The 25,451-nt window shown below is 34.7% G+C and overlaps 1 protein-coding gene across 1 annotated transcript; it reads left to right on the plus strand.

Moving 5' to 3' along the window:
- Positions 1-5,326: 5,326 nt before the first annotated feature.
- On the plus strand, positions 5,327-23,022 carry LOC132551346 (transducin beta-like protein 3). Its single transcript, XM_060215482.1, has 23 exons — positions 5,327-5,401; positions 5,828-5,923; positions 6,105-6,152; positions 7,829-7,906; positions 8,295-8,447; positions 8,973-9,145; positions 10,638-10,713; positions 10,896-10,992; positions 11,874-12,055; positions 12,614-12,814; positions 13,137-13,243; positions 14,347-14,548; positions 15,053-15,142; positions 15,510-15,578; positions 16,375-16,445; positions 16,892-17,048; positions 17,920-17,978; positions 18,492-18,595; positions 18,927-18,998; positions 19,774-19,932; positions 20,722-20,821; positions 20,939-21,236; positions 22,803-23,022. The coding sequence occupies exons 1-23, from the start codon at positions 5,327-5,329 to the stop codon at positions 22,977-22,979; spliced, it is 2,844 nt and encodes a 947-aa protein (XP_060071465.1). The 3' UTR covers positions 22,980-23,022.
- Positions 23,023-25,451: the final 2,429 nt, after the last annotated feature.

Below are 25,451 nucleotides of genomic sequence, written 5' to 3' on the forward strand. Positions count from 1 at the left end.
TCAGCTCTGGGAAATACATCATGTTATTGACTATTCAACTATTGATATCAAATGATGGTTGAAAGGCAGTGTTCGACCCTATGGTATTCCCACAGCAGACACGTTAATGTTATAGACAGCTGGAGCTGATGAAGCTTCCGCGCGTGGCGCCACAAACAGATACATTATTTATGTCAGTTAATTACCTGTGTGACCGACGGCAGATTGTGACTGCCAAATCGTGATGTGTTTTGTTAGATATTAATAGCGTGGTGAAAGTGTAAGTTATTCAGTTGAACATTAATGATGCTCGTGTCATAGTTCCGAACGAAGTCCTCACGGAAAAATTGTAGTATTACGGGAATGTTTTCCACACCTTTGGGACCCTCAGCCTTTTTTATACCTGTATTGTTGTACAGTATTTTATTACATTTGTGTGTTGTGCTTGCAAATGGACTTCTAACTAACGCTAGATATGATCTCATAGCCCATAAAGCATTAATGAAACCAGTCAACATCATAATGATTTCCATTGGTCGATTATTAAGAGTGGTGCCAAGATATGTACTTAAGACCAATTTATGTACTAAGAATTTTTTTGTCATTTTTAAAAATGTTACTTTGATAGAAAAGTGAGAATTTTGAATTTGTGAATGATGATCATTGGTGAAATGTAAAAAATGTCTCATTGTTACAATTTGATTGCTGTTACTTAAGATCGAGATAAAAGGCTAATGTTTGTCATTGATATCGAGTGTATGAATTATTACGAGCGACATGAAAAGTGCATTCAGAATATCACCAATCTCAGAACGTCACAAGGACCACATAGCAGTTGCTGCCTATGATAGCGATCTGATGTCACCAACGAACGAAATTGGTGAAGTGTAAATGAGTTGATAAGGTTCTCTGAACAATGAGATAAGGTAGATTGATACGGTGTTCAAGTATGCTTTCTGGGAAATCTCAAATCGCAAAACTCGATAGTTGTTTTCCTTGGATCAGAGTCAATGTCACTGTTGCTATCTGTATAAAATCATTGTCATTGCTCTAGCAACTTCATTCCCCACACTCATGAAACATCAGCGATCTTGGACAAACATGAGTTCCATTGTTGTTTGATCAAGGTCAAGTTCACCATTACTATTTTTAGAAAATCATTGTTAGTGTTCTAGCAACTTCATTCCCCGCACTCATGAAACGTCAGTAACATTGGACAAACCTGAGTTCCATTGTTGTTTGGTCAATGTCACCATTACTATTTTTAGAAAATCATTGTCAGTGTTCTAGTGACTTTATTCCCCACACCATGAAACATCAGTAATCTTGGACAAACCCGAGTTCCATTGTTGTTTGGTCAAGGTCAAGGTCACCATTACTATTTTTAGAAAATCATTGTCAGTGCCCTAGCGACTTCATTCCTTGAGGATTCTCATCAAATCTAATAGTTTTAAAACACTAAAATGACTTGACTTTCAGGGCTGTTGGGTCAAGGTCGTTAGAAAATAGCTTCCAGCGCTTTAGAGCCCCATTACTTACAGATTTTTAATCAAACCTCAAACACTTACATAACACACCATTACACACTGATGATGAAACTGTATTGTCAGATTGTCATATATACATTTGTTGCATTCTTTTGTTAAAATAAGTTACAAACTTGTTGCGTATTTTTTTTTTTTTTTTTTTTTTTTTTTTTCAAATTAACGCCAAACAGCTCTTTCCTCATAAAGCTTTACAGTCATTCATACATTGTGGGAGCAGATAGGGGACATCTATTGCTTTAGCAGTATTCAGTATGCTTGTTGAATTCGAATTTATTTTTACTCTGATTCTGTTGACAAATTGGTGTTTTCTGTGTGAGTGTGTGGTTATATATATCAGTAAAGCATAACCAAAAGCAATTACCATAGACCACATATCATCAGTGTCTACATCTATTTATAGATCTGTAAGCATATTTGACTACACAAAGCATGGATACTTTTTCGAATATACATGTAAACGATTGTGTTAGAGAAATCGTTTTGAGCTGGCTATAAGTCGACGAACTGTGGAAAACTTCTTGTTCATGATTTCATTATAATTTGAAATTCGTTTTTACAAACACGAAGTGTAGAAGGGTTTAATCACTTAAAAGTTTGTTTGAAAGCGGATGGTACATAGTTCGGCCAAAGCATAAATTGAATGACGGCTAAATTCCAAGGGTTGTGTTCTTCACTATTTTTCAATGATATGACAACTCCATATGAAGAACTGAAACGTATTAAAATATGAGGGGATACAGTAGAGATGGTGTTGCTAAATCGAACAAGGAAGCTTATAAGGTAATGGACACTATAGATCACAGAATCGTAAATAATTCTCTTACTTTTGTTAAGCTGTTTTCCTGGATGATACTGTACATGTTACTCCGTTTGTTATACTAATTAAAAATAGAAATATTTCTGGTACAATTTACCATATTTTCACAATATAAAAAAATTATTGTGTTTTAGAATATTTGGATTGGAAAAGGTTAGACATGCTTGGTGTCGGTCAGTATATTTATTCTACTTGTACTTTTCCATGCCTCTCCGTTTTTATCTTTCTTTTGTTCATATTTTAATCAGTTTCCTTAGCATGGCAGTTTGTATCAGGGTTCTGCTGATATTTTCTGTTTTCTTTTTACACAGAGAGCGCATTAAAATAATCGATATCGAAATTATTATTTGCTGCACTTAAATTATTTGCATTACATCATAATGTATTACTAAAGAAATCAGTTTGAATTGCGATAAGATCATATTAAAATTTTAAATATCTATATTTTATAACTTCTTTGGTAGCGATACAATGTACTTAATGGCCGACGAAATCGTGACAAGCACACCACCAATCTTCCGTTTTATGCTGTCTTTTCTAATAATCACTTAGAAAACCGTTCCTGAATATGAATTTAACAAAACACGCAGCATGCACAGTAAAGACTGTGTGAAAACTCCACTAATCTAATTCACGCTCCATTTCGCTCTAAATCCATCGAAATACTTCGCCAGCGTCTCCAATTTTGCCAAGAAAAGTTCCAAGGTGCAGAGAGAGAAATAGTGAGCCGCGTCATTCTTGGACTATAGATCGCGAGGATAAAATATGTGAAATTGTGCATCTGTAGAACAAATTTGTAAAAGTTGCATAATGATTCCCAGTGTTATCTCCGTTTCGTTTGTCAGTCATCCCCGTACTACAAATTTGAAAGGCCAACTTGATATTTGCTTATACAGCAATATTGAGCCATGTCTTTAACCAAATTATAGCGAGCGCTTTAGGGTGTGTGTGGTGATTCATCTCAACAAATTTTGATGTTGATAATGCAAGCTTGTTAAACATATAACCACCGCCGTTACAAGTCCGACTAAAACTATATTGTTTTTAATCCATATTTTGACTGCAAACTCCTTTCTTTTTTAAAGCAAAGACGATAGATAGTCCTTTCTGCAATATCTGTAACTCTGAATGGGAAACTCTTGTACATTTATTTTGAAGCCTTTTTTTTTTTATCAATTTCTGGGCCAATGCTCTGAAACCATTCAAGATAATTTCTCAAAACTTTTTTACACTTATTAAGCTAGTAGTATCTTTTGCTTTGCATTGTTCTCTAGAAGAAGATGATGACGACGACGTTGATGATGATGATGATGATGATGATGATGATGATGATGATGATGATGATGATGATGCATCGTTACACGTGTATGTTCCGATGTTCTGTTAAAATCTAACGAAATATCAAATAAATTTTAAAACCTGCTTCAGTACAGACATGGATCTGGCTGTTCAAACTGTGCATCTAGTTGACCAACATGCGTTCCCTTTTAGGCAGTGTCTATTTCATATTATACTGTAAGCCTGTAGCCCACTAGGAAATAACTTACCAATCATAATTATGTTGTCTGTTTAATCCATCTTTTGTACATAATGTATATGATATCTTACATCTCCTTTTATTTGATATTTTATATATATCGTCATGATAAATGTTATACTAAATCAGACTGATATCTTATATCACGGACTTAGATATAGATGTTTTATACTGAATAGAAAAGTATACACAACATTCACGCATTACATCCTACATAATTTATTCCGTAGTTATCTCCCCTACCCAACGTTTACTTCCGGCACGTGTTGTTAAAACTGCCGAAGTGACCAAGAAATGAAAAGCACCTAAGTTGACTGCTCTTTTCAGCAATGGCAAATCTGAAATCAAAGTAAGTTGGAAGTTAGAAATCAGAATGGCATTATCTCTGTTTGTGTCATCTGTATGTTATGAAGTAGACATTCATCTATCAAGTCATATGCGAGATTACGTATCAGACACATACACGCAGTAGTTGAGCTCGCTGATTAAAAAAATACGATTTCTTATACATGCATACGTACTATTTTAATTAATATTTCACTAATATTGTACACGCATAATATTAGATAGTATCAGATATTTATATATTTAGGTATACTGTTCAAATTTTACAACTGTAGTTTTAGTGTGATGTTGGAATTCAGTGGGGGTACCTATCAAATCCCAAGCCAAAGAACTGAAAGAAACTAGGAGGGGATTTTTTAATTAGTATTTTATTCTACTTCTTCTTGACAAACATGTACAAATCTGTAAATCAAGGATGACGAATATGAAAAGAACGATTTTATTAGCAGGACAACTATTGAATGACCGGCGATATAGTGCGTATATAGCGTCATTATCACTGATCAGCTGATGTCTAGTAAGTTGCAACTCCAAACCAATCATCTTCATGATCTAAACTAGGACATGTTTAGTTTTTGAGTTTTATTCAATAATTCAATGATACTGAAAATGCATTCATACATATATAAAACATGTGCTTTTATTGGCTGGGTATATTTGTAATGAGAAGAAGTCAATAGGTAATATTAATGCCTTTCCAAAGAGACACCTTTGTGTAGAAGTCAGAAACCATAATTTAGAAAATATTTGTTTTCAAAGTATTTTGTAACTAACATCCTGGTGTTCCAAATCAAATAAAAAAAGATTTGCCATTTTCTAATGTTGATTTTTAAAAAGAGCTTTGTCATATAGTATAAGACTTTTTAAGTTCCTGTTCACAAATGTATCTTAAGTTTAGATAGATTTGGATTTAGAAAACACAGTACAAAAAGGAATTGTGGATAGGAAGTTTTCAGTTTTTCAGTCCGCATTTCACTTACTGTGCATGCATTCATTTAAGATTTATTTTTTAAACATCCTTGATAAATTGTTATTAAAGTTGTACTGATTTGATATCAAATTTAGAAGGCACACATTAGGTGAGAATTTCTCCAAAATAACATGAATGTTTTTTATGATTTTAGCTTTGATGTGCTACGCAAATATGAAGCATTTTACACTGGAGGGAAAATACAGGTACAGTATCTACATGTTTATATGGAATGGGTAATTTAGTATCAATATATCTTTAATCAAAACATGAACACAGGAATAGGACCTCTTGTTTATTGTTTTCTTTATGCTCATTTAAAACTACTTCAGATACCATACGCAATAACCTGACTTAAATCACATATTTCTGATTACCTTATCTAATTTAGCTAATCATCAGAAAAACATGCATGTGATATAATGTGTCTTGATCACTTACTGTGTCATGAATGCATCACAACAACCACTACAGTCATACATAACCAAAATAGTCATGCATCTTTGTGCAGTTATGCTACCTAAATGTAAATCACATGTCTTTAGTCATTTTCCCATTCACACAATTCAGCATAATTTATGGGGAAATGTGCTTCTGATTATGATCAAGCAATCCCTTTTTTCCTTATCCAGATATCTAGTGATGGAGAGTTCATGTTCTGTGGCTGTGGTAACAAGGTACAGGTGATAGAGATTTCTTCAGGACAGACTAAATACTCCATTGGGGAGGTAAGAACATATCAGTGTCATTACCAGTTAATGTCATTTACTTTAAATTACCTGATTATATCATTTACTTTAAGTTCAAAATGCATATGTAAAAAAACTTACAACTGTGGTAGTATTTGATTGAAGAATGAAAAAATAAATTGTAGGTGTCATGCTTATCACTAGTTTTTATATATTGCAGAAAGAGGAAGAAGATATATGTGGATTTTGTGTGACACCAGATGACCAGGTATGTGTTTCAGTGTCACAACACAGTGTGGTTAAAGTATATATGTAAATGTGTGTATGTGACTTTCTACTTATCTGTATTGTAAACCCTGCCTGTATATAGTTGTTTACAAAAGAACATTAATAAAATGGGTGTGTTTTACTCTGATACATGTGTGAAACACCTGTGAAATGTGTGTGTGTTTACTCTGATACATTTGTGAAATACCTGTGAAATGTGTGTGTGTTTACTCTGATACATGTGTGAAACATCTGTGAAATGTGTGTGTGTTTTTCCTCTTAATACACATGTGAAATACCAGTGAAATGTGTGTTTTACTCACTGACTCATGAGTAAAACACCCGCTATAAATCCTTTTAATTTTCTTTCAATAACCATTGGACTTAATCCTGTCCATTTTTTTACTGTACAATATTTCAGGTTTAAATGAAAAAACATTAAGGAGTGCAAAACTTCTATTCCATTAAATATATATATATGCACTTTTGAAATGATATTATATTCATTTAAGTTTATGGTACAAAGAAAATTTCCCTTATCTTCTCCTGATATGTTATTTGTTTAACATTATTGATTAAATTCATTTTTACTTTCTGTAGCAAGAAATTTATTTGTGAAGTATGTTGGACAGTCCTTCTACACTTATCTACCAATTGGTAAAGATTACCATGACAAAGTCTGGCTGAGTTGATTGGCTTTAATCAAGGATGTTGATTAGATTCAACACTTTGGCATGTTGTCATCAGAACAAATTTGAAATATAAACATTCAGGTGTAATGTACAAGCTGTAGTGCCAAACTTAGCAACAGAAACCAAATAACTGAAGTATATGACGTGATACAAAGTACACGATCAAATGATGTCAATAATAAATAAATGGGTTGCAGCAAAATTAATTGAAATTGAATGTTCTGTATATTAGATGGTATTTCTAACATACATCATTGCACAGTCAAAAGCCAAATCAAAGTTGAAATACCTGTAGAAACTATTATATTCATATCTCACAACCAGTTCTATGTATGTTGAAAGTTATTAAATTGATAAGAGTTCAGTTAGTTGGTCTGTTTTCTGCTGACTCCACTCCACTAAATTGGCTTGGTTCCTTGTGTAGTATTCTTTAAAGTATTCCTGTTAAGTTTTGTAGCATTCTATATGCTTACATCCAGCTTACAGTGGACGTGGTCAGAGCTCGCTCATATACAGAAAATGTGTGGTGAGATATGAGTGTATTGGTTACTTCAAGTATATTAAAACTGATTGACCCATGGTCATCTTCAGCATTTAATATTTCTATTTCATGGTGGGACTCTTGTATTCTATGTGAAATCCATCAACTGGACATCACAGAACTTTACGCACAATTTTCATGGATGTTTGATGTCCCATTCCACCTATATAGTTTACATACCAATAGTGTAATCCAATGTACAGTATAGACAATATAAGGTTTTCCAAATTTTGAAACAATCAACTTTTGTAAGGAAAGATAAATTGAAAAATTCACAGGAGAGTTGGTGAGTTTAAACAATATTCTTATTTAATATTCAACAATATTACACATGTATCTTTTCCATATGGGACGGAAAAGGGAAATGGAAATGGAGCACAAGAATGATGGAATAAATGCTGCTGATAGCCTTTAAATGCACAAAACTATTTCTTCTTTCTGCAGAATTTGGTGCTTGCTACTCAAAATCTTCTGTTTAGACAATGGAATTGGAAGGAAGGCAATCTATTGAGAACATGGAAAGTATGTACTGAACATTTCTATAATTTCAGTTTGGTTTCTTTATTAAGTATGATTTTATTTTTCAAAGTTTTACCTCTTTTGCATTGGAAATATTTAACTTTATCTTATAGTGTTAGCTATTGAAAATAAAATAAAGTTTCTTGGTAATGAGAAAAAAAATAGTTTTTTGTTTTATAGTTAGATAGTATTTTTGAATAATAAAATGGCTTTTTTACCTTGTTACAATGTGAAAAAAATAGAGTGAAACTTAAAATGAAGAATTCTGTTGCATATAATTAAGATTTAAGCTAATAAGCTAATTCAACCTATCTAAAATTGAACTTGGTATTTCTTTGCTTTCTTTTGAACAAGCAAACAAAATACATTGGCTTTGTGTTTGTATCTGCAGGCTATCCATACATCTCCAGTATCAGTCATGGCTTTTGATAAATCTTCCACTCTGCTTGCATCAGGAAGTGCTGATTCTACTATAAAAATGTGGGACATAGAAAAACAATACTGTACACACAACCTCAAGGGTCATCAGGGAGTAGTCAGGTATGTTATACATATTAGGGGCCACCAAAAGGTTATGACAGATCACATCTGTTCTATAAGAGAGTTATCTCCTATAGTAATAATCATTAGGGGTTAATGTCATATTATAATAATATTAGGGGACATCGAAGGGAGAAATCATATGATGTTAATGTCAGGGAACATCAAGGGAGGATATATAATAATAATCTCAGGGACATCAAGGGGTGAAAAAACTGTATGATGTTAATCTCAGGGGGGCATCAAGGGGTGATATGGACGGGTAAGAAATTAAATGATAATTTCAGGGTACATCAAGGAGTGATATATAAGTAATAACCTCAATGGCCGTCAAGGGATGAAATTATATGATATTAAGCACAGGGGACATCAAGGGTTGTCAAATATGATAATAATTGTCGAGGACATCAAGGGGTAATCACATTGTAAGTCCTAATATTCATTCTTTATGATATTTACAATAATATGTACGAATGTAAAACCTGTTTCAATGTCTGTGTTTCTCTCACATGTCTGTGTTTCTCTCGAGGTTGTTGAATTTCTACCTTGTACAGGTAAAAACTGCACACTTGTGTTTCTCTCAGACGACTACATTGTGCGTGTATGGGACTTGAGAAGCAGTCAGTGCATTGCTGCTGTAGAGGCACATGTTAGTGTAGTCACATGTCTGTGTTTCTCTGAGGATGGATCTACCTTGTATAGGTAAGTCATGTTAGTAACATGTCTGTGTTTCTCTGAGGACAGATCTACCTTGTACAGGTAAGTCATGTTAGTCACATGTCTGTGTTTCTCTGAGGACTGATCTACCATGTCACATGTCTGTGTTTCTCTGAGGACTGATCTACCTTGTACAGGTAAGTCATGTTAGTCACATGTCTGTGTTTCTCTGAGGACAGATCTACCTTGTACAGGTAAGTCATGTTAGTCACATGTCTGTGTTTCTCTGAGGACAGATCTACCTTGTACAGGTAAGTCATGTTAGTAACATGTCTGTGTTTCTCTGAGGACTGATCTACCTTGTACAGGTAAGTCATGTTAGTAACATGTCTGTGTTTCTCTGAGGACTGATCTACCTTGTACAGGTAAGTCATGTTAGTCACATGTCTGTGTTTCTCTGAGGACTGATCTACCTTGTACAGGTAAGTCATGTTAGTCACATGTCTGTGTTTCTCTGAGGACTGATCTACCATGTCACATGTCTGTGTTTCTCTGAGGACAGATCTACCTTGTACAGGTAAGTCATGTTAGTCACATGTCTGTGTTTCTCTGAGGACTGATCTACCTTGTACAGGTAAGTCATGTTAGTCACATGTCTGTGTTTCTCTGAGGACAGATCTACCTTGTACAGGTGTCACATGTCTGTGTTTCTCTGAGGAGATCTACCTTGTACATGTCATGTGTAACATGTCTGTGTTTCTCTGAGGACTGATCTACCATGTCACATGTCTGTGTTTCTCTGAGGACAGATCTACCTTGTACAGGTAAGTCATGTTAGTCACATGTCTGTGTTTCTCTGAGGACAGATCTACCTTGTACAGGTAAGTCATGTTAGTCATACAGGTAAGTCATGTTAGTCACATGTCTGTGTTTCTCTGAGGACTGATCTACCTTGTACAGGTAAGTCATGTTAGTCACATGTCTGTGTTTCTCTGAGGACTGATCTACCTTGTACAGGTAAGTCATGTTAGTAACATGTCTGTGTTTCTCTGAGGACAGATCTACCTTGTACAGGTAAGTCATGTTTGTCACATGTCTGTGTTTCTCTGAGGACTGATCTACCTTGTACAGGTAAGTCATGTTAGTCACATGTCTGTGTTTCTCTGAGGACTGATCTACCTTGTACAGGTAAGTCATGTTAGTCACATGTCTGTGTTTCTCTGAGGACAGATCTACCTTGTACAGGTAAGTCATGTTAGTCACATGTCTGTGTTTCTCTGAGGACTGATCTACCTTGTACAGGTAAGTCATATTTGTCACATGTCTGTGTTTCTCTGAGGACAGATCTACCTTGTACAGGTAAGTCATGTTAGTCACATGTAAATTATGTTTTAGTGACATAGCCAGATGTCTGTATCTTTGTCAGAGTGGGCCCACCTTATGATCAGTTCTTTGAAAAGATTAGACAGTAAATGAAAAAAAAAACAATTTAAACTACACATGTATTTAAAGCAGCAATTATTTATTGCCTTTTCAGTGCAGGAAGAGATAGCACTGTGGCAGTGTGGGATGTTGATCAGCTGAAAGTGACCAAAACATTTCCTGTATTGGAGGTAACCTTTTTGATACTTTTTTAAATTCTAGATCAAGTACATATTGTTCTAGTCTTCACTCAGTCAAAAGGTCAGGATTTTACTATGAATTTCAAATTTTACTTCTTTAAACTTTTTGTATTCATCATATTTTTACTGAAAAATCTTGTCATTTTATCCAATTGTTTTTCTATTGCTCGCAGAGTTTAGAGTCAATTGTGCTTGTACCTGCTGGAAAGTGTTATCCAGAACTTAACATTAAAGAAGATACCCCACACATAATTACTGCAGGCAGTAAAGGTAAAATTATTATTGTTAATCATTTCTACATCCACTGGCAACAATAACTCAGAATTGAGACAATTAGCATGAACAACCTCAAATGAAGATTTGAGGTGTGTAGTTTGATGCTCTTTATGCATGGTTAAATATGTTAATCAGGAAGGTGAGAAACAGGCAGGTCTGTGCTGATATGATTGTGTCCTTGGGCTTCGACCATTTACTCTGGATAGCATGTGAAAGGGTTCCAGAGCAACTGGGTCGAGCCCAAGGACACAATCATATTGGGACAGACCAGTCTCAAAATGATTCTAGCTGTTGACAGGTCTCCCCTATGTTGTTCATTGAGGTAGCCACCAGCTACTACAAGGAGATTCTACCTCAAAATGATCCTAGGATGAGAAATCCAGCAAACAAACAGATCTTTTTTTTCGAATTTTTCAAATTATCAGCTATCAAGTAATGATTATTTAATGAATGGGAAATACTTATTAGAGGCATTCATCTCAATTATACAAATCTATTGGGTATACCTCTCAATATTTTAAGAAAGTATCTATGCAAGTTTTAATGCAATAGATAGACAAGGAGTGTTCAATAGATCTATTGGTTTCAAATCTTGAGTTCTGAAAACTTTTCATAGGTTGTAAAATTGTCTGAGGTCACAAACTCTCCTGTACATCCTTGGTCAGAATGCTTTATCTCATTTATTTAGATAGAATGTGGCAGGCCTCCAGCAAGATGTTCATTGAGGAAGTGTCCAACGACTACAAGGAGACCCTGCTTCTAAATAAGCAAACAAACAAAATATTTTTTAACTAATACTGATTATGATGATATTTGTTGAAGGAATAGGAGATATGCTTGTGTAAAATTTGATGACTTACATTTGATGTCTCCAGGTGTACTCAAAGTATGGAATGTGGAGAAGACCAAATTGAAGGTTATAAAGAATTTAAACACAGCACAGGAACAGACTATAATACAGGCATCTTACTGCCCGGCCCGACAGCAGGTGGCTGTTGTGACATTTGATCACAATATCTCTCTGATGGATATCGAGACACTAGAGCTGCATAAACAGGTATCACAAAAATCTGATATTATCAGGCGTCAAACATTCAAACAGCATGCAGTACCATTGTATCATATCCCTTTTCTCTGCTTTGTTTATGTCAGTTCATGAATATTTACTTTTTCCAAACGCCAGTAATGTGTTTCTTCTTCATGCTTGATCTTTTACTTCTTTTCTCTTGTTTATGAATTAATTCTTTTGCAATATTCAACATATATGAGATGTTTCCCCAAACTTCTATCTAACTTTAAAGAGAAAATAGGCTAGACTATCATTATGAGATTCATTTGTTCTAAAACAATTTTTGTTTGACTCCTTCATTAAGTCTTTATGATTTTAATTACCTAATCTAAATACATTGCATTATTAAACTAATTTGTATTTTATTGCAATACCAAATGGTGATACTTGATTAGTGTGAGACAGAATCCGTTTGTTTGTTTTTTCATGATAATGTTTTGTTTATATTTTACATATAATCAATACTTTGGAAAATGTTTTATCAAAATGAGATTAATACCTTGTAATGTAGTCTACAATGCTGATTAACTTTGTCCTTTACTCCAGTTCTGTGGCTACATAGATGAGGTATTGGACCTACAGTTAATGGGCGAGCAAGACAGTCACTTAGTGATGGCTACTAATAGCCAGCACCTCAAGGTGTTTGAACTGGAGACCTGGAACTGTCAAATCCTTCAGGGTCACTCTGATATTGTACTTAGTGTGTGTATCCACCACAAAGAAAACCTCATCGCTTCATCATCAAAGGTCAGTACTCATAAGGATCACATTAGGTACTTAATTTGGATCAGTGATACTCTTCATACATGCAAAGAATTGATCATGTTTTAATCAATATCTTTAAAGTTCAGACAAATATAGACAAACATCAGAGAAATGCAGGGAGTTGAACTTGGCTTTAATATTCAAGATAACAATTTGATGATACATATATTGAAACTATGTTTTATATTTGACCACATTTTTAGTCATTCACAGTTTTAGCTTTAAGTTGTAGACACTGTGTTTATATTAAGGCTGTGAAAACCTCAAAAAGAGCTAGATAATTTATAGCAATCTTTGGTTACAGGACAACAGCATACGACTATGGAAGATGGATGCAGTCACAGGCAGGGTCAAGTGTGTTGCTGTAGGTCAAGGTCACACTCATGCTGTCAACACAATGGCATTCTCATGGTAAATTACCACAAAAGAGTACTGATATTCAGAAATTTTTCATTTTTATTGTTTACAGCATATTTTGTTTATACTTGTTCAAAGTTATTTTCTGAACTAAGCAAAAAGGTCACATTTCCTTTCTGATAGATTTATATTGTTTTTTAACTGAATTTATTACAAGACATTGAAACAGCATTATTTTGTTGATGATTTTTTGTTGGTCAGCAAAATGCATAGATAGGCTTATTCACAAGCATTGGCTAATTGCCAGATCAATGATTGGATCACAAATTTGGTATGAAGTGCAGGTTTTCTGTAGAAATTGGAATTTCCCTTATCTTGTCATTGAAGTGTTTTGAACTATAATGCTTTATTTGAATGTCATATTCATCTCTTAAAATTGATTTCAGTTATTGATTAGTTGGGAGGCAGACACCAGGGTATTTTTCTTGCAATAAAATAAGTGAAATTTTGTCCATAAATCACACGCATTTAAGATATATAAAGTATATTGTAAGATCCAACAGTTACATATGAAGTATATTGTAAGATCCTACAGTTACAATGGTTTTAGATTTTATGTCTTTTACAGACAATTTATCAGGTGGGTTACAAATCCTTAGGTCACATCATAGTATCAAAATTTCTGACTACCGTTCCTAGAGATGTTTTCAGGGTAGATAGATTCCTTTCCGACTAATTATATCAATGTGAAGTCAATGTTTAAAGGTGTAAATTACTTATAAACTGATCATTCTAATCGAGACATCAATAGTTTATGGCTGTTAATATGAACACTGAAAAGTATTTTTAATCTAGACACTGATGTTGTCATGTCTCGGAAGCAATCTCCTGGGGTTCGTTGAGTGAAAGAAATGAAAAAAAATCTGGGTTTTCCTTTACTCTGAAACCGAGGAGCAGTATAAAGTAACAAGATGGCAAGGAAACTGAATTAATTCAATTAGAGATTTTAATAGAATCTGATTGAGTGATATTACCATAGTAGAGAAATTATAGAAATTACAAAATTTCTTGATAATGTTAGGCGTTAAGACTAAACTTCTGTGATTTGATTATCAGAATCAAGGTATTTGTCTGTATATTTGTGTATTATGTTTTAGGTTAAATGCTAGAACGATTGTAAGTGGTGGACAGGACAGCACGTTAAAGGTGTGGGACATTCCGGACAAACTAGACATACAAACTGTAGTTAATCTTCACTCCAAAATCACAGAGAAAGCACATGACAAGGACATCAACTCAATTGCCATGGCACCCAATGACAAGTTCATCGCATCAGGGTCTCAAGACAAAACAGTCAAGGTAGAGAATTTACATTCTGCTTTTTTTATTCCCCACCCCCGCCCCCGCCATCAATAAAATGGTGCTCTTACTGTCCTTTAGCATCATATCATTTGCATTTTATCTTGTCCTATTTAATCCCAATTCAATGTAAGCATCTAGCAATGTCATTCTTTGAATTCTTTCACAGGTTTTAGTCAAACTTTATCCAATGATCAGTTATGAGTGTACTTTGGACATCGTTGTGTTTCAGGGGGTCAAGGCCAAGAACACCCTTGCTATTTATACTGATTCAATTTAAACATTAAGCAACTTCATTCTTTCATGGAATTTGGTCAATCTTTATGCAATAATCAACTATGAGTGTACTTTAAATATTATTGTGGTTCAGGGGTCCAAGGTCAAGGCCTTGGTGATGAGAACATTTAGGTCTTAAAGACATTTTTTAGTTTCAGAGAAAAATGATAGAGAAATAATTAGAAATGATGTCACTGACAAATCATTATCTTACTGTTTTATTTTCAGATTTGGAACACAGATAATTTGTCTCTCCTAGGTGTTATGAGAGGACACAAACGAGGAATTTGGTGTCTAGAGTTCTCTCCCATCGATCAGGTAAGTAACAACTGTCACTAGTCTAAGGAAATTTTACTGAAAATTCTGTATACTGTAAACCTACTTAAATTGGCACAGTGAAATTTTACCACATTATCACTTTTTGAAAAATTAGCACAATGGTAAATTTGTGCATCCACAATCAGCAGAATATAGAACATGCAATTAGTGCAATCATATATAACCAAATTACCACTAAATTATGTACGTTTGCAGTCATTCAGTTCATTCTTGAAGTTTCTGTTAACACTGATTATATGTGTAGATCTTTTCTGGATTCCTGTTTGTGATATGTATATCATATCAGAAACAGTTTCATGTGGTATTGTGAGAGGTTAAATGTGAATATGACATTTTGTGTTTGCAGTGCTTAGCAACATCATCAGCAGATGGCACTATCAGGATTTGGTCATTGTCTGATTTCTCCTGTGTGAAGGTATGTTTGTATGGTCTATAAAACATCATTGTTAAGAGAAAGGCTATATGAAACTTGGTTTTTTTGGGAGATGAAAATCTGGTGAAACAAATTCCATTAGCAAAAATTAGAAAAAACTTTTTCTGTTTATTTCTGTTCAAATTTGGGTGAGAAAAGACAACACTGAAAATAGCATTATGTAAGAACGAGAAGCTGTCACTGATTATCAGCGATTCTTCAGTAGCAAATTATTTTATCCTTCCTCTGAATTTTACAACTCAATTCAAAATTAGATCGGAAATGAATCACAGTGTAACTTCTCCAAGCCAGCCATACATGGGACATGAATATTTGGCTGCTTTAGGGAGGGTTTGGTTTGTAGAAGTGAAGCAAGTTGACAGGTCTGTACTCGGATATTATAATATATATCTAAACAGAATCCATTCTGTACATATCATTAACATATCTGTTCGCTTTCTACATTTACACTTCAAATGTCTTAATGAATATAGAAAAAAAGCTGATACTTGTATACAAAAAGAAATCATTGCCTGGCGAAGTAACGTTACGTCTGATGTAGCCTCGATCAGATGGCCGGCTTGTCCAAAAATTTTACCTATCTATATATATAGATGCTTTTTATTACTATAATAAAGGGGACATCATTCTGTACATGGCCATTTTGTTCGGTGTTAAGAGGGAATCGGTTTTGATAGGGATCAGTCTGGGAAGTTGCACTCTACAACATGAAGCTATTCGTGTTTCTTAAAATTACTAAAGAAAATTTTGTATTGCATATAGCGGTTTAAATTTGCAGACATTTGAAGGACACGACAGCTCTGTATTGAGGGTGATGTTTCTGAACAGAGGGATGCAGCTAATGTCCTGGTAAGATGAGTACACTTTTGTTACTTAATTTTATAATTGTATAATGTCTACTTTTACATGATAAACAATCCAATCATTTGATAAATTACACTGAAAGATATTGTTGGATTATGAATATTTCTCAAAACGTAGCATCAAATTTGGGACCAGTGACTCTGTGGGTTGTCTCATTTCTGGTAACTTATCTGTTGGTCAGACCCTACATAGCCACATTTTCATTACATTAATGCCAGTAATAATAAGATTCCTATTGTAGCAAATAGCTGCATCATGTGAGGTTTTGGTAAACAGACAAGATGTACACTGATGTACACTATCACCAGACAAGCATTATTAGCAGTCAGGTTCATACACACAATGGTTATCTTGAAATCCCGGTGTTGTATTGTGAATTGCTTTTATTTAAAAAATTTGAAGAGGTATAAAATAATATTTTGTTTTTACAGTGGATCTGATGGTCTGCTAAAACTCTGGACAATTAAAAACAACGAATGTGTGAAGACATTTGACCAACATGAGGATAAAATCTGGGCACTTTGTAGTAACAAAAAAGAAAACCAAATCATCACAGGAGGTGCAGACTCTGCTGTCATTATATGGAAGGTAGGTCAACATCACAGAGGAAAAGACTCTTTTGTCATTATATGGAAGGTAGGTCAACATTCCAGGGGGAAAGTCTCTTTTGTCATTATATGGAAGGTAGGTCAACATCACAGAGGAAAAGACTCTTTTGTCATTATATGGAAGGTAGGTCAACATTCCAGGGTGAAAGTCTCTTTTGTCATTATATGGAAGATAGGTCAACATCACAAAGGAAAAGACTCTTTTGTCATTATATGGAAGGTAGGTCAACATCACAAAGGAAAAGACTCTTTTGTCATTATATGGAAGGTAGGTCAACATCACAGAGGAAAAGACTCTTTTGTCATTATATGGAAGGTAGGTCAACATTCCAGGGTGAAAGACTCTTTTGTCATTATATGGAATGTAGGTCTACATCACAAAGGAAAAGACTCTTTTGTCATTATATGGAAGTTATCTAAACATCACAGGGGAACAAACTCTACTGTTGTTACATGGAAGGTAGATTAACACTACAGGAGAGACAGGCTGTCATTAGATGGACAGCAAGTCAACAATTAGTTGGGAAGAAGAATGATATATAAACTTTTTAAGTAAACAAAGTAAAAAAAAATGAAAAACACTTTGCAAACTGAAAGCAGAGAAAAATATTTTGTAAAAAGTTGTCTATAAACAGAAAATAAAGTTCAGCACACCAAAATCCAACCTTATGTCAGAGGGCTTGATATTAGTAAACAGTGATAAAGTGAGACAGAAAGGCGAAGTAAAAGCTTTACATATTGTTAGGGGTATTGATTTACAAATATGGGAAAATTGTTTTAGGTGTGTGTGTAAAACAGTTACATTAGGAAAACAAATGCCTGGTTTGTAATTTTGTGTTATTCCTCCCCAGGATGTCACACAGGAGGAGAAGGATGGGGAGCGTGCTAAACAGGAGCAGTTCATATTACAGTAAGTATACACAGAGACCATCATCTTAATAGGGGTTAAAAACTACAGGTGCAACAAATGAGATTTCATGACTGTAAATGTTTCATTTTCCAGTTGTTGTCTAGTTTCAAATTTACAGAAAAGGCGTGAAAATGATTTACACTCAAACAATACTGTATTGCTAGTTATTTTCACGGGATGATTTTTTCACATTACATTGACATGATCAAGAAAATATAATTCAGGAAATAATGAGACATGAATGTATCACATGTCCTTTTACATCCAGATTTTGAAATTTTAATTTGTTGAAATAAACTTAGTTGATTTTAAATGTAAATCGGAAAATTTTGTCCCGTGAAAATTACCAGCTTCGCAGTACCTAGAAATATGAATGTGTTTGGTACTCTTCATGATAAATTGATAGATACTACACATTTATTAAAGGAAACTTTAGTCAGGCTTTGGCATGACAATGAAATGTTTGAGCTTTTGTACCTCTACAGGTTATTTTGATTTATATTCCTCTTTCAGGGAGCAAACTCTCTCCAACTTAATTCAGCAGAAAAAATTCCTAAAAGCCATCGTGTTGGCAATCAGATTGGAACAGCCATTTCGAGTTCTTAAAATTATGAAAGGTGCGTAAAGTAAATTGTCAGAAATCATGTGACTGTGGCCTAATCAATTATCTTGATGATACATTTTCTCATTCCATTTAAGTGTTAAAGTCTTGCACATGTACTGATTTAGTAGACGATAAAAAAAACCCATATTATTGTGAATTCTCTACAGTTGTTTTCTTTTAGTGGGGCTAATGTTTTGTCCCAGTTCAGGCTAGACCATGAGTATTAGATTCCATGCATGTCTTTAAACTGATGTTAATGTATTCAGGTATGACAGAAATTTGATTGAGATTTTCAATCACTATGAATAAAACCAACTTTTCAATATTCTTGTCATGTTTTGTAGAAATCCTGATGGAAAACAAAGGAGAGGAAGATCTCAAGACCACTCTGGAAAAGCTAAGAATGGACCAAATAGGTACTAATATAGGACCTTGTTTATACTGGTTATTGTAGTACAATACATGTAGTTTTAATAGGGTTATCTCGTCCTAGTCAATATCTTATAGTCTATACTCAAGACTTCTTGTAAAACTTGAGATGACCTCTTTATACAACATATTAACAAGCTGTGTAGCTTGTTTATTTATTAGCCCACCAGATAAAAGCAACAGAGAACTAATGCTGCTCAACACCTTGGGGAATTTCAACCAAATTTGATCTGAAACATCATTGGTGGTGGGGAATCATTTCATTTGTCCAGAAAGTTGATTTGACCACTAAGGACCTGAGGATGAGTAGTTAGACAATCCTTTGCTTCAAAACGCTACTCTTCCTCAATGCTTGAACAGATTTTATTCAAATTTTGCCTAATATCAAAAGGGGTTGGCAAATATTTCTTAGATTTAGAAAATTTATTCCATGCCAAGGGACTTGGGGGTGGGGGGCCCCAAAAGAGGAAATTTGACAATATTTTGCTTCAAAATGAACTCCTTCATAATGCCTTGTAGAATCCAGCCCAATTAGGTCAGAATCATCATTGAGAGTCGGAAATCATTTCTTAAATTCAGAAAGTTGATTTTGACCCCTAGAGACTTGGGGGCTGGGCCTGAAAACGGAAAGTTAGACAATATTTTGATTCAAAACACTACTTCTTTATACCTGGGTAGATTTCAACCAAATTTGGTTTGAAACATTATTGCAAGAGGGTCATCATTTAGAAAAAGATTTAGATGATGTTTGTGATTTTACAGATTCTGTGCTGAGATTTGCTGTCCAGTGGAACACCAACAGTCGCCATTGCCATGAGGCACAGCTGGTCGTGTCTTCTGTACTGGAGATCTACTCTCAGGAGGAATTAGCTGAATTTCCAAACATCATATCAACACTGGAAGGTCTTCTTCCCTACACAGGTAATTCTAGTGTCAGATTAACACTGGAGGGTCCTCTTCCCTACCCAGGGAATTCTAGTGTCAGATAAACACTGGAGGGTCCTCTTCCCTACTCAGGGAATTCTAGTGTCAGATAAACACTGGCAGGTCCTCTTCCCTACTCAGGGAATTCTAGTGTCAGATAAACACTGGCAGGTCCTCTTCCCTACTCAGGGAATTCTAGTGTCGGATAAACACTGGCAGGTCCTCTTCCCTACCCAGGGAATTCTAGTGTCGGATAAACACTGGAGGGTCCTCTTCCCTACTCAGGGAATTCTAGTGTCAGATAAACACTGGCAGGTCCTCTTCCCTACCCAGGGAATTCTAGTTTCGGATAAACACTGGAGGGTCCTCTTCCCTACCCAGGGAATTCTAGTGTCGGATAAACACTGGAGGGTCCTCTTCCCTACCCAGGGAATTCTAGTGTCGGATAAACACTGGAGGGTCCTCTTCCCTACCCAGGGAATTCTAGTGTCGGATAAACACTGGAGGGTCCTCTTCCCTACCCAGGGAATTCTAGTGTCAGATAAACACTGGCAGGTCCTCTTCCCTACCCAGGGAATTCTAGTGTCGGATAAACACTGGAGGGTCCTCTTCCCCACACAGGCAGTATTAGCATATGTATATCAAAATATTAGCATAAATAAGAGCGCCCATCAACTTTTGTTTAATACATTATTACCCAGATTTTACAACTTCTGTATGTTCATGGTTAAAATCTGATCCGTTTTGTAGATCAAATTTGATACTGGAATATTTTTGTCATTTAAGAGCGACACTTCCAGAGGATGAATCGTCTGCTACAACAGTCACGCTTTGTAGAGTATACCTGGCAGTGTATGAGGACTGTCCCTGATGAGGCAAAACCAAGGTATGTAGACCTGTAACTATGTACTACCAATATAGAGCTTACCTCATAGATAAGGTTCATGTAGCCAAGGTTATCTCATAACTACATAACGGTGTATTTTCACTTTCTTTGTTTCAGCCAATCAGGTACAATGGAATTTGAGGAGTATGGAAAAAGTGCTCTCAAAAGTTCAGGATCAATTGAAATGAAACCAATGAATGATTCTGATACAGACAGCAGTGATGCTGGTGTGGACAATGACAGTTACAAAAATGATATTCCAGCAGAAAGTGATGATGAGGATGATGTTAAGGATGATGAAAATAACAATGACTGTTCCAGTAGTAGTGAGAGCACTGAGGATTTAATACCTGTGAAACCAAAATCTAAGAAAGTCCAAATGAAGATTACAGAGGAATCTATCAAAACGACCAAGGTAGGCTTGATCATGTCACCAGTACTTAAATTTATGGAAACACAATTGCTTAGCACATACTGATCTCACAAAAAGCTTGTATTTTTTACATTTAGTTTCTGACTTACCATAGAATATAGAGAGGTAACGATACACCCAATACATTGTCATCCATAAAAAAGACATTTACAAGCAGCATATCAAGTCACCTACCCATCATCTTGGTAGTTGATTGAACTATAAATTACACCAGACATTAACATCATCAAATCGGGCACCATCTTCCAGTATTACTCAGACAAAACTGCCATTTATGCAGCATTTGAAGAAAAGATACAGAATTTCACTTATTTATTGTAACCTACATTTGCACTGCAAAAGAATGTGAACACTTAAAAGAAATGATGTTTGTGAACACATGTAGGTTATAATTTACTCTTACCATGTCATACAAATTTGAGGCAGGAGGGTACATTACATTCAATATTGCTTATCAAGGTGACCATCAAGGCTGCTAAGCCTCTTGTTATGTAATTGACCTAATCTATAAACACGAAGGAGTTACTTCCCCTTAACTTTATGACATTATATGTCTCTTTCTTACTTTCCTTTTCCTGTACCATCTGTTGTCACTATCAGGAGAGGACTAAGATGCCTGATGCTATTGTCATTTGTTTCTGTCAATAGATAAATTGAAACTGAACAATTTTACAAACAATAAATATGCCAGGTATTGGGATAGTGCATATTGTATATTGTCATGCAAATACTTTAGGATTCTTATGTACATAAACCTTTATACTGCTCATTGAATATTATCATTTAAATTTAAAAGTACATCTACTATAAAAAGTTATTTGAAAATATATGCAGTAAATTTAGCCAGATCACCAGCTGCCTCTTATGCCAGAACAAGTGTTCCATCCCTTGTGCAACCCATTAAAGAAGACGGTTTCCTGATCTTTCCTTGTAGTCAACTGCTGGAAATATATTTTAATTGGTACACTTATGCATTGTAACCAGTCTCGACTGTTGAGTAAAGGATCCAGGATACCATTGCTGCCAAATTATTGTATCTCTTTTTTTCAGTGAAATCTTAACCTACCGATATAAATGATAGAAATGGACAGCGAGTCAATAAATGTGGTGACAACAAATATGCCAGAGGGAAGTGAATCACTCAGAGGGCTATGATAGAGGATCTATTAACCTGGCTTAAGCTATGTCATCATATTTCTCCTGGGGTGTGTCAAAGCAGTTCATAAGCACTTTAAAACTTTTCAAACATAAAAAGGCATTGTTAAAACATTTTAGGCATAAATTGGGATTGATCTGTAAACATCAATACAGGCCTTGAAATTCTTAATCAAACTCATCAGAAAGCAAAACAAAATCTGTAGGTTCATCCTTATTTCTTGAACAACCCTGGTCCAATTGGTCAAAGAGATCAACAAAAACAGCACTGCGTTAAATCCGATGATAGTTAAGTTACCTTTTCGTCTGTGTCAGAGGGTGGGCTTATAGCAAATCTTTAATTATGGGTGATATACTAGAATTTAATCTAATTCTACTTCAATTTCTTTTCAGAAGAAAAAGAAGCATCCTGGGGAGACAAGAGTGAACAGTGACCAACAACCAAAGAAAAAGGCTAAAAAGATATCACAAAAAACGGAAATGACTTTAAGTGATAAGGAAAGTAACCGAAAGGGCAAAAGAAAAATATCAGGTACTTTTAAAAAGGTGAAAAGTAAAAAACAGAGGTAATAATCCTACAAACCTGATGTTCCTTTATAATTGTTGATATGTTCGCAGCAAGTTTTATGATGAAATAAAATTATCAGAATTGTTTTGATGTCTTTATTTATGACTTTGTTACGACAATATAATATATAAGGATACCAGGTAACTATAACACCAGATTTCATTTAAACTTTTTCTAACAACCGTCTCTTGTCCTTGTTCACTTTTGATACAGAAATGTACAGAACAAACATACGGTGTTGTTCCACATTTTGTTGCATATTGAAATGTGATCTTATATCCCTACTTTATTTAATTGAAGGGAGACAATCCTGTCTAAAACAATGCTTAAAATTGGTCAAATCAGAAAACTGCTAATTGACAACTGACAAAGTTGTATTTGAATCATTGCTAATAATCAACATTGTTATATTTATATAGAAACAACATGCTATATTCCTTTCAAAGTGAAAAAGAATAATACTGTTTATTTTTTACTATCTAGTTGCTTCAAAGTTGTGAACAATAATCAGGCAAAAGAAAATTGAAAAAGAAATATGTTGGTATCTCTTACAATTAAGACTGTTACAAAAATAACAACATCAGTGTAGAATGATTCATTTATACTATTCATCACAGGTAGCACAAGATGGTTTGAGTGATAGATTATTTTCCTTCAGGCACTTCCTTGTTGTAGCCGAGTGGTAGACATGTTTGGTAATGTATTGGCTTATAGACAATCCCAAATTTTTCACAGTCATATATATGATAATTTTATGACAAAAATTCTAATATAACCATGGCAAGTTTTAATGTGGATGAACTTTTTCCTGTCACTGAAAATGAGGATGAAATGGATGATACTCACTATCAGTACCTATTTTCACCATCAGAACTTTCTGGGCTTGAAACAGTTCCAGTTCACAATGGAGGTGTTTTTACTCAAGACGAGCATGAGGAAGCATTAGATTTAAGAAAATGTGGTAAATCTGATCATGTGATCATGGATTCTGCAAAAGATTTTGATAATAGCCCATCTGAAAATGAAACAGGATATCAGAAAAACAAGTCCAAAATATGTTCAGCTGTTGATGACAAAGATGATATAAAGATCTGCGAAGTCAATTCTGAATCAAGATTTTCAGCAACCACAGTAGGTCTGATGTGTGATTCTGTGTCAGGAACCATGTGCATTGATGAAATGTTTGAAAATTTGGATGGAAATATGAGAAACCAGCTATTTTTTAACAGTTTCCCATCACCACATGGTAAAGATAATGTTCAGTGTCCAATGTCAAATATTGTGACAAAGCAACAAGAAAAATTAGAGGGAAAATTGACTCAAACACAATCATCATCCTTCCGCAACCATCACAAGGAAAAGTTTTCACATCTTGAGAAAAAAAGAATCTGCAAGTGTGAAACAAATCATTCATGGAACAGAATCAGAAATGAAACAAGAAAAACAAATTTGAATCAAAACTACAACAAAGTTTCTCTCAATTTTGGTGGGACTTTTGAAAGTTATTTTGACAGAGGTGCAAAATTTTCAAAAAGTTTTACTGGAGTACATCATTCTGCAAGTAGTTATTCTGAAGGTAGATTTGAAAATTCTCCAGCAAGGAATTTTGCCCAAATTGCACACAATCAAACACAAAACACGCTGTCTTGGTACTTGGGCTGCAAAACATCAAAACCATCAACCTTGTCTATGAGTAGCCATCAACAAATCACGAAAATCAGCAAACAGCCATCAACAATTCAGCCGAAAAAGTCAAGAGGGACAAAACTCTCAACATTTGAAAGGTTCATTATTGACTACAATCAAAGGAAAATGCTGCTATTGGATGACATGTTGACAACCTGTACTAATGTTCTACCTAGTTTTAAAACATTACCATCGGATTGACAGATGGTATTTCACAATTTACAGAATTGTGTAACAGGTACATATTTTGTGATTTACATAATTATTTAATAACTTTGGTAGCAACTTCCACCAAGTAAGGAAGGGAAAGAATTTGGTGGCATGACTTTAAAAAGCATTGAAACAGAACCAATCAACCTTCTCCAGAAGCTAGTTTCTTGCAGAGTTGCACAGATCATAATCTGTGGTGCAATTGTAATACATGTACCATTTGATCTAATTAAAACATTGTGTTCTGGCAGCTAGAAATCTAGGAGGGATCTTGACACCCACCATGTTTTATCTTTATTTGTTCTTTAAAAGTTTGATCTTCCCTGTTCTCTAATTTTTGCTCTTAATTTCATCTGTATGAAATTGGAATATTCCTCTGTTCAAAATCTACAGTGGTCTGTAGGTCTAATGCAAGGTCCAATAACGGCACTTTTTTTTCGAATTATTGATTAAAAACTGTTGAAGATTTCTTAACCAAACTGTAAGAAAAGCCAAAAATTAAAAAAAAAAAAGAAAGATGTAAAATGCGATGTCATCACGACCATTACTTAAGGTCAAAAGTCAGTCTTGTCTGGGTT

The sequence above is a fragment of the Ylistrum balloti genome, unplaced genomic scaffold (assembly GCF_031769215.1).
Source record: "Ylistrum balloti isolate Yb309-2 unplaced genomic scaffold, AGI_CSIRO_Ybal_v1 Utg370196, whole genome shotgun sequence".
Classification (NCBI taxonomy): domain Eukaryota; kingdom Metazoa; phylum Mollusca; class Bivalvia; order Pectinida; family Pectinidae; genus Ylistrum; species Ylistrum balloti.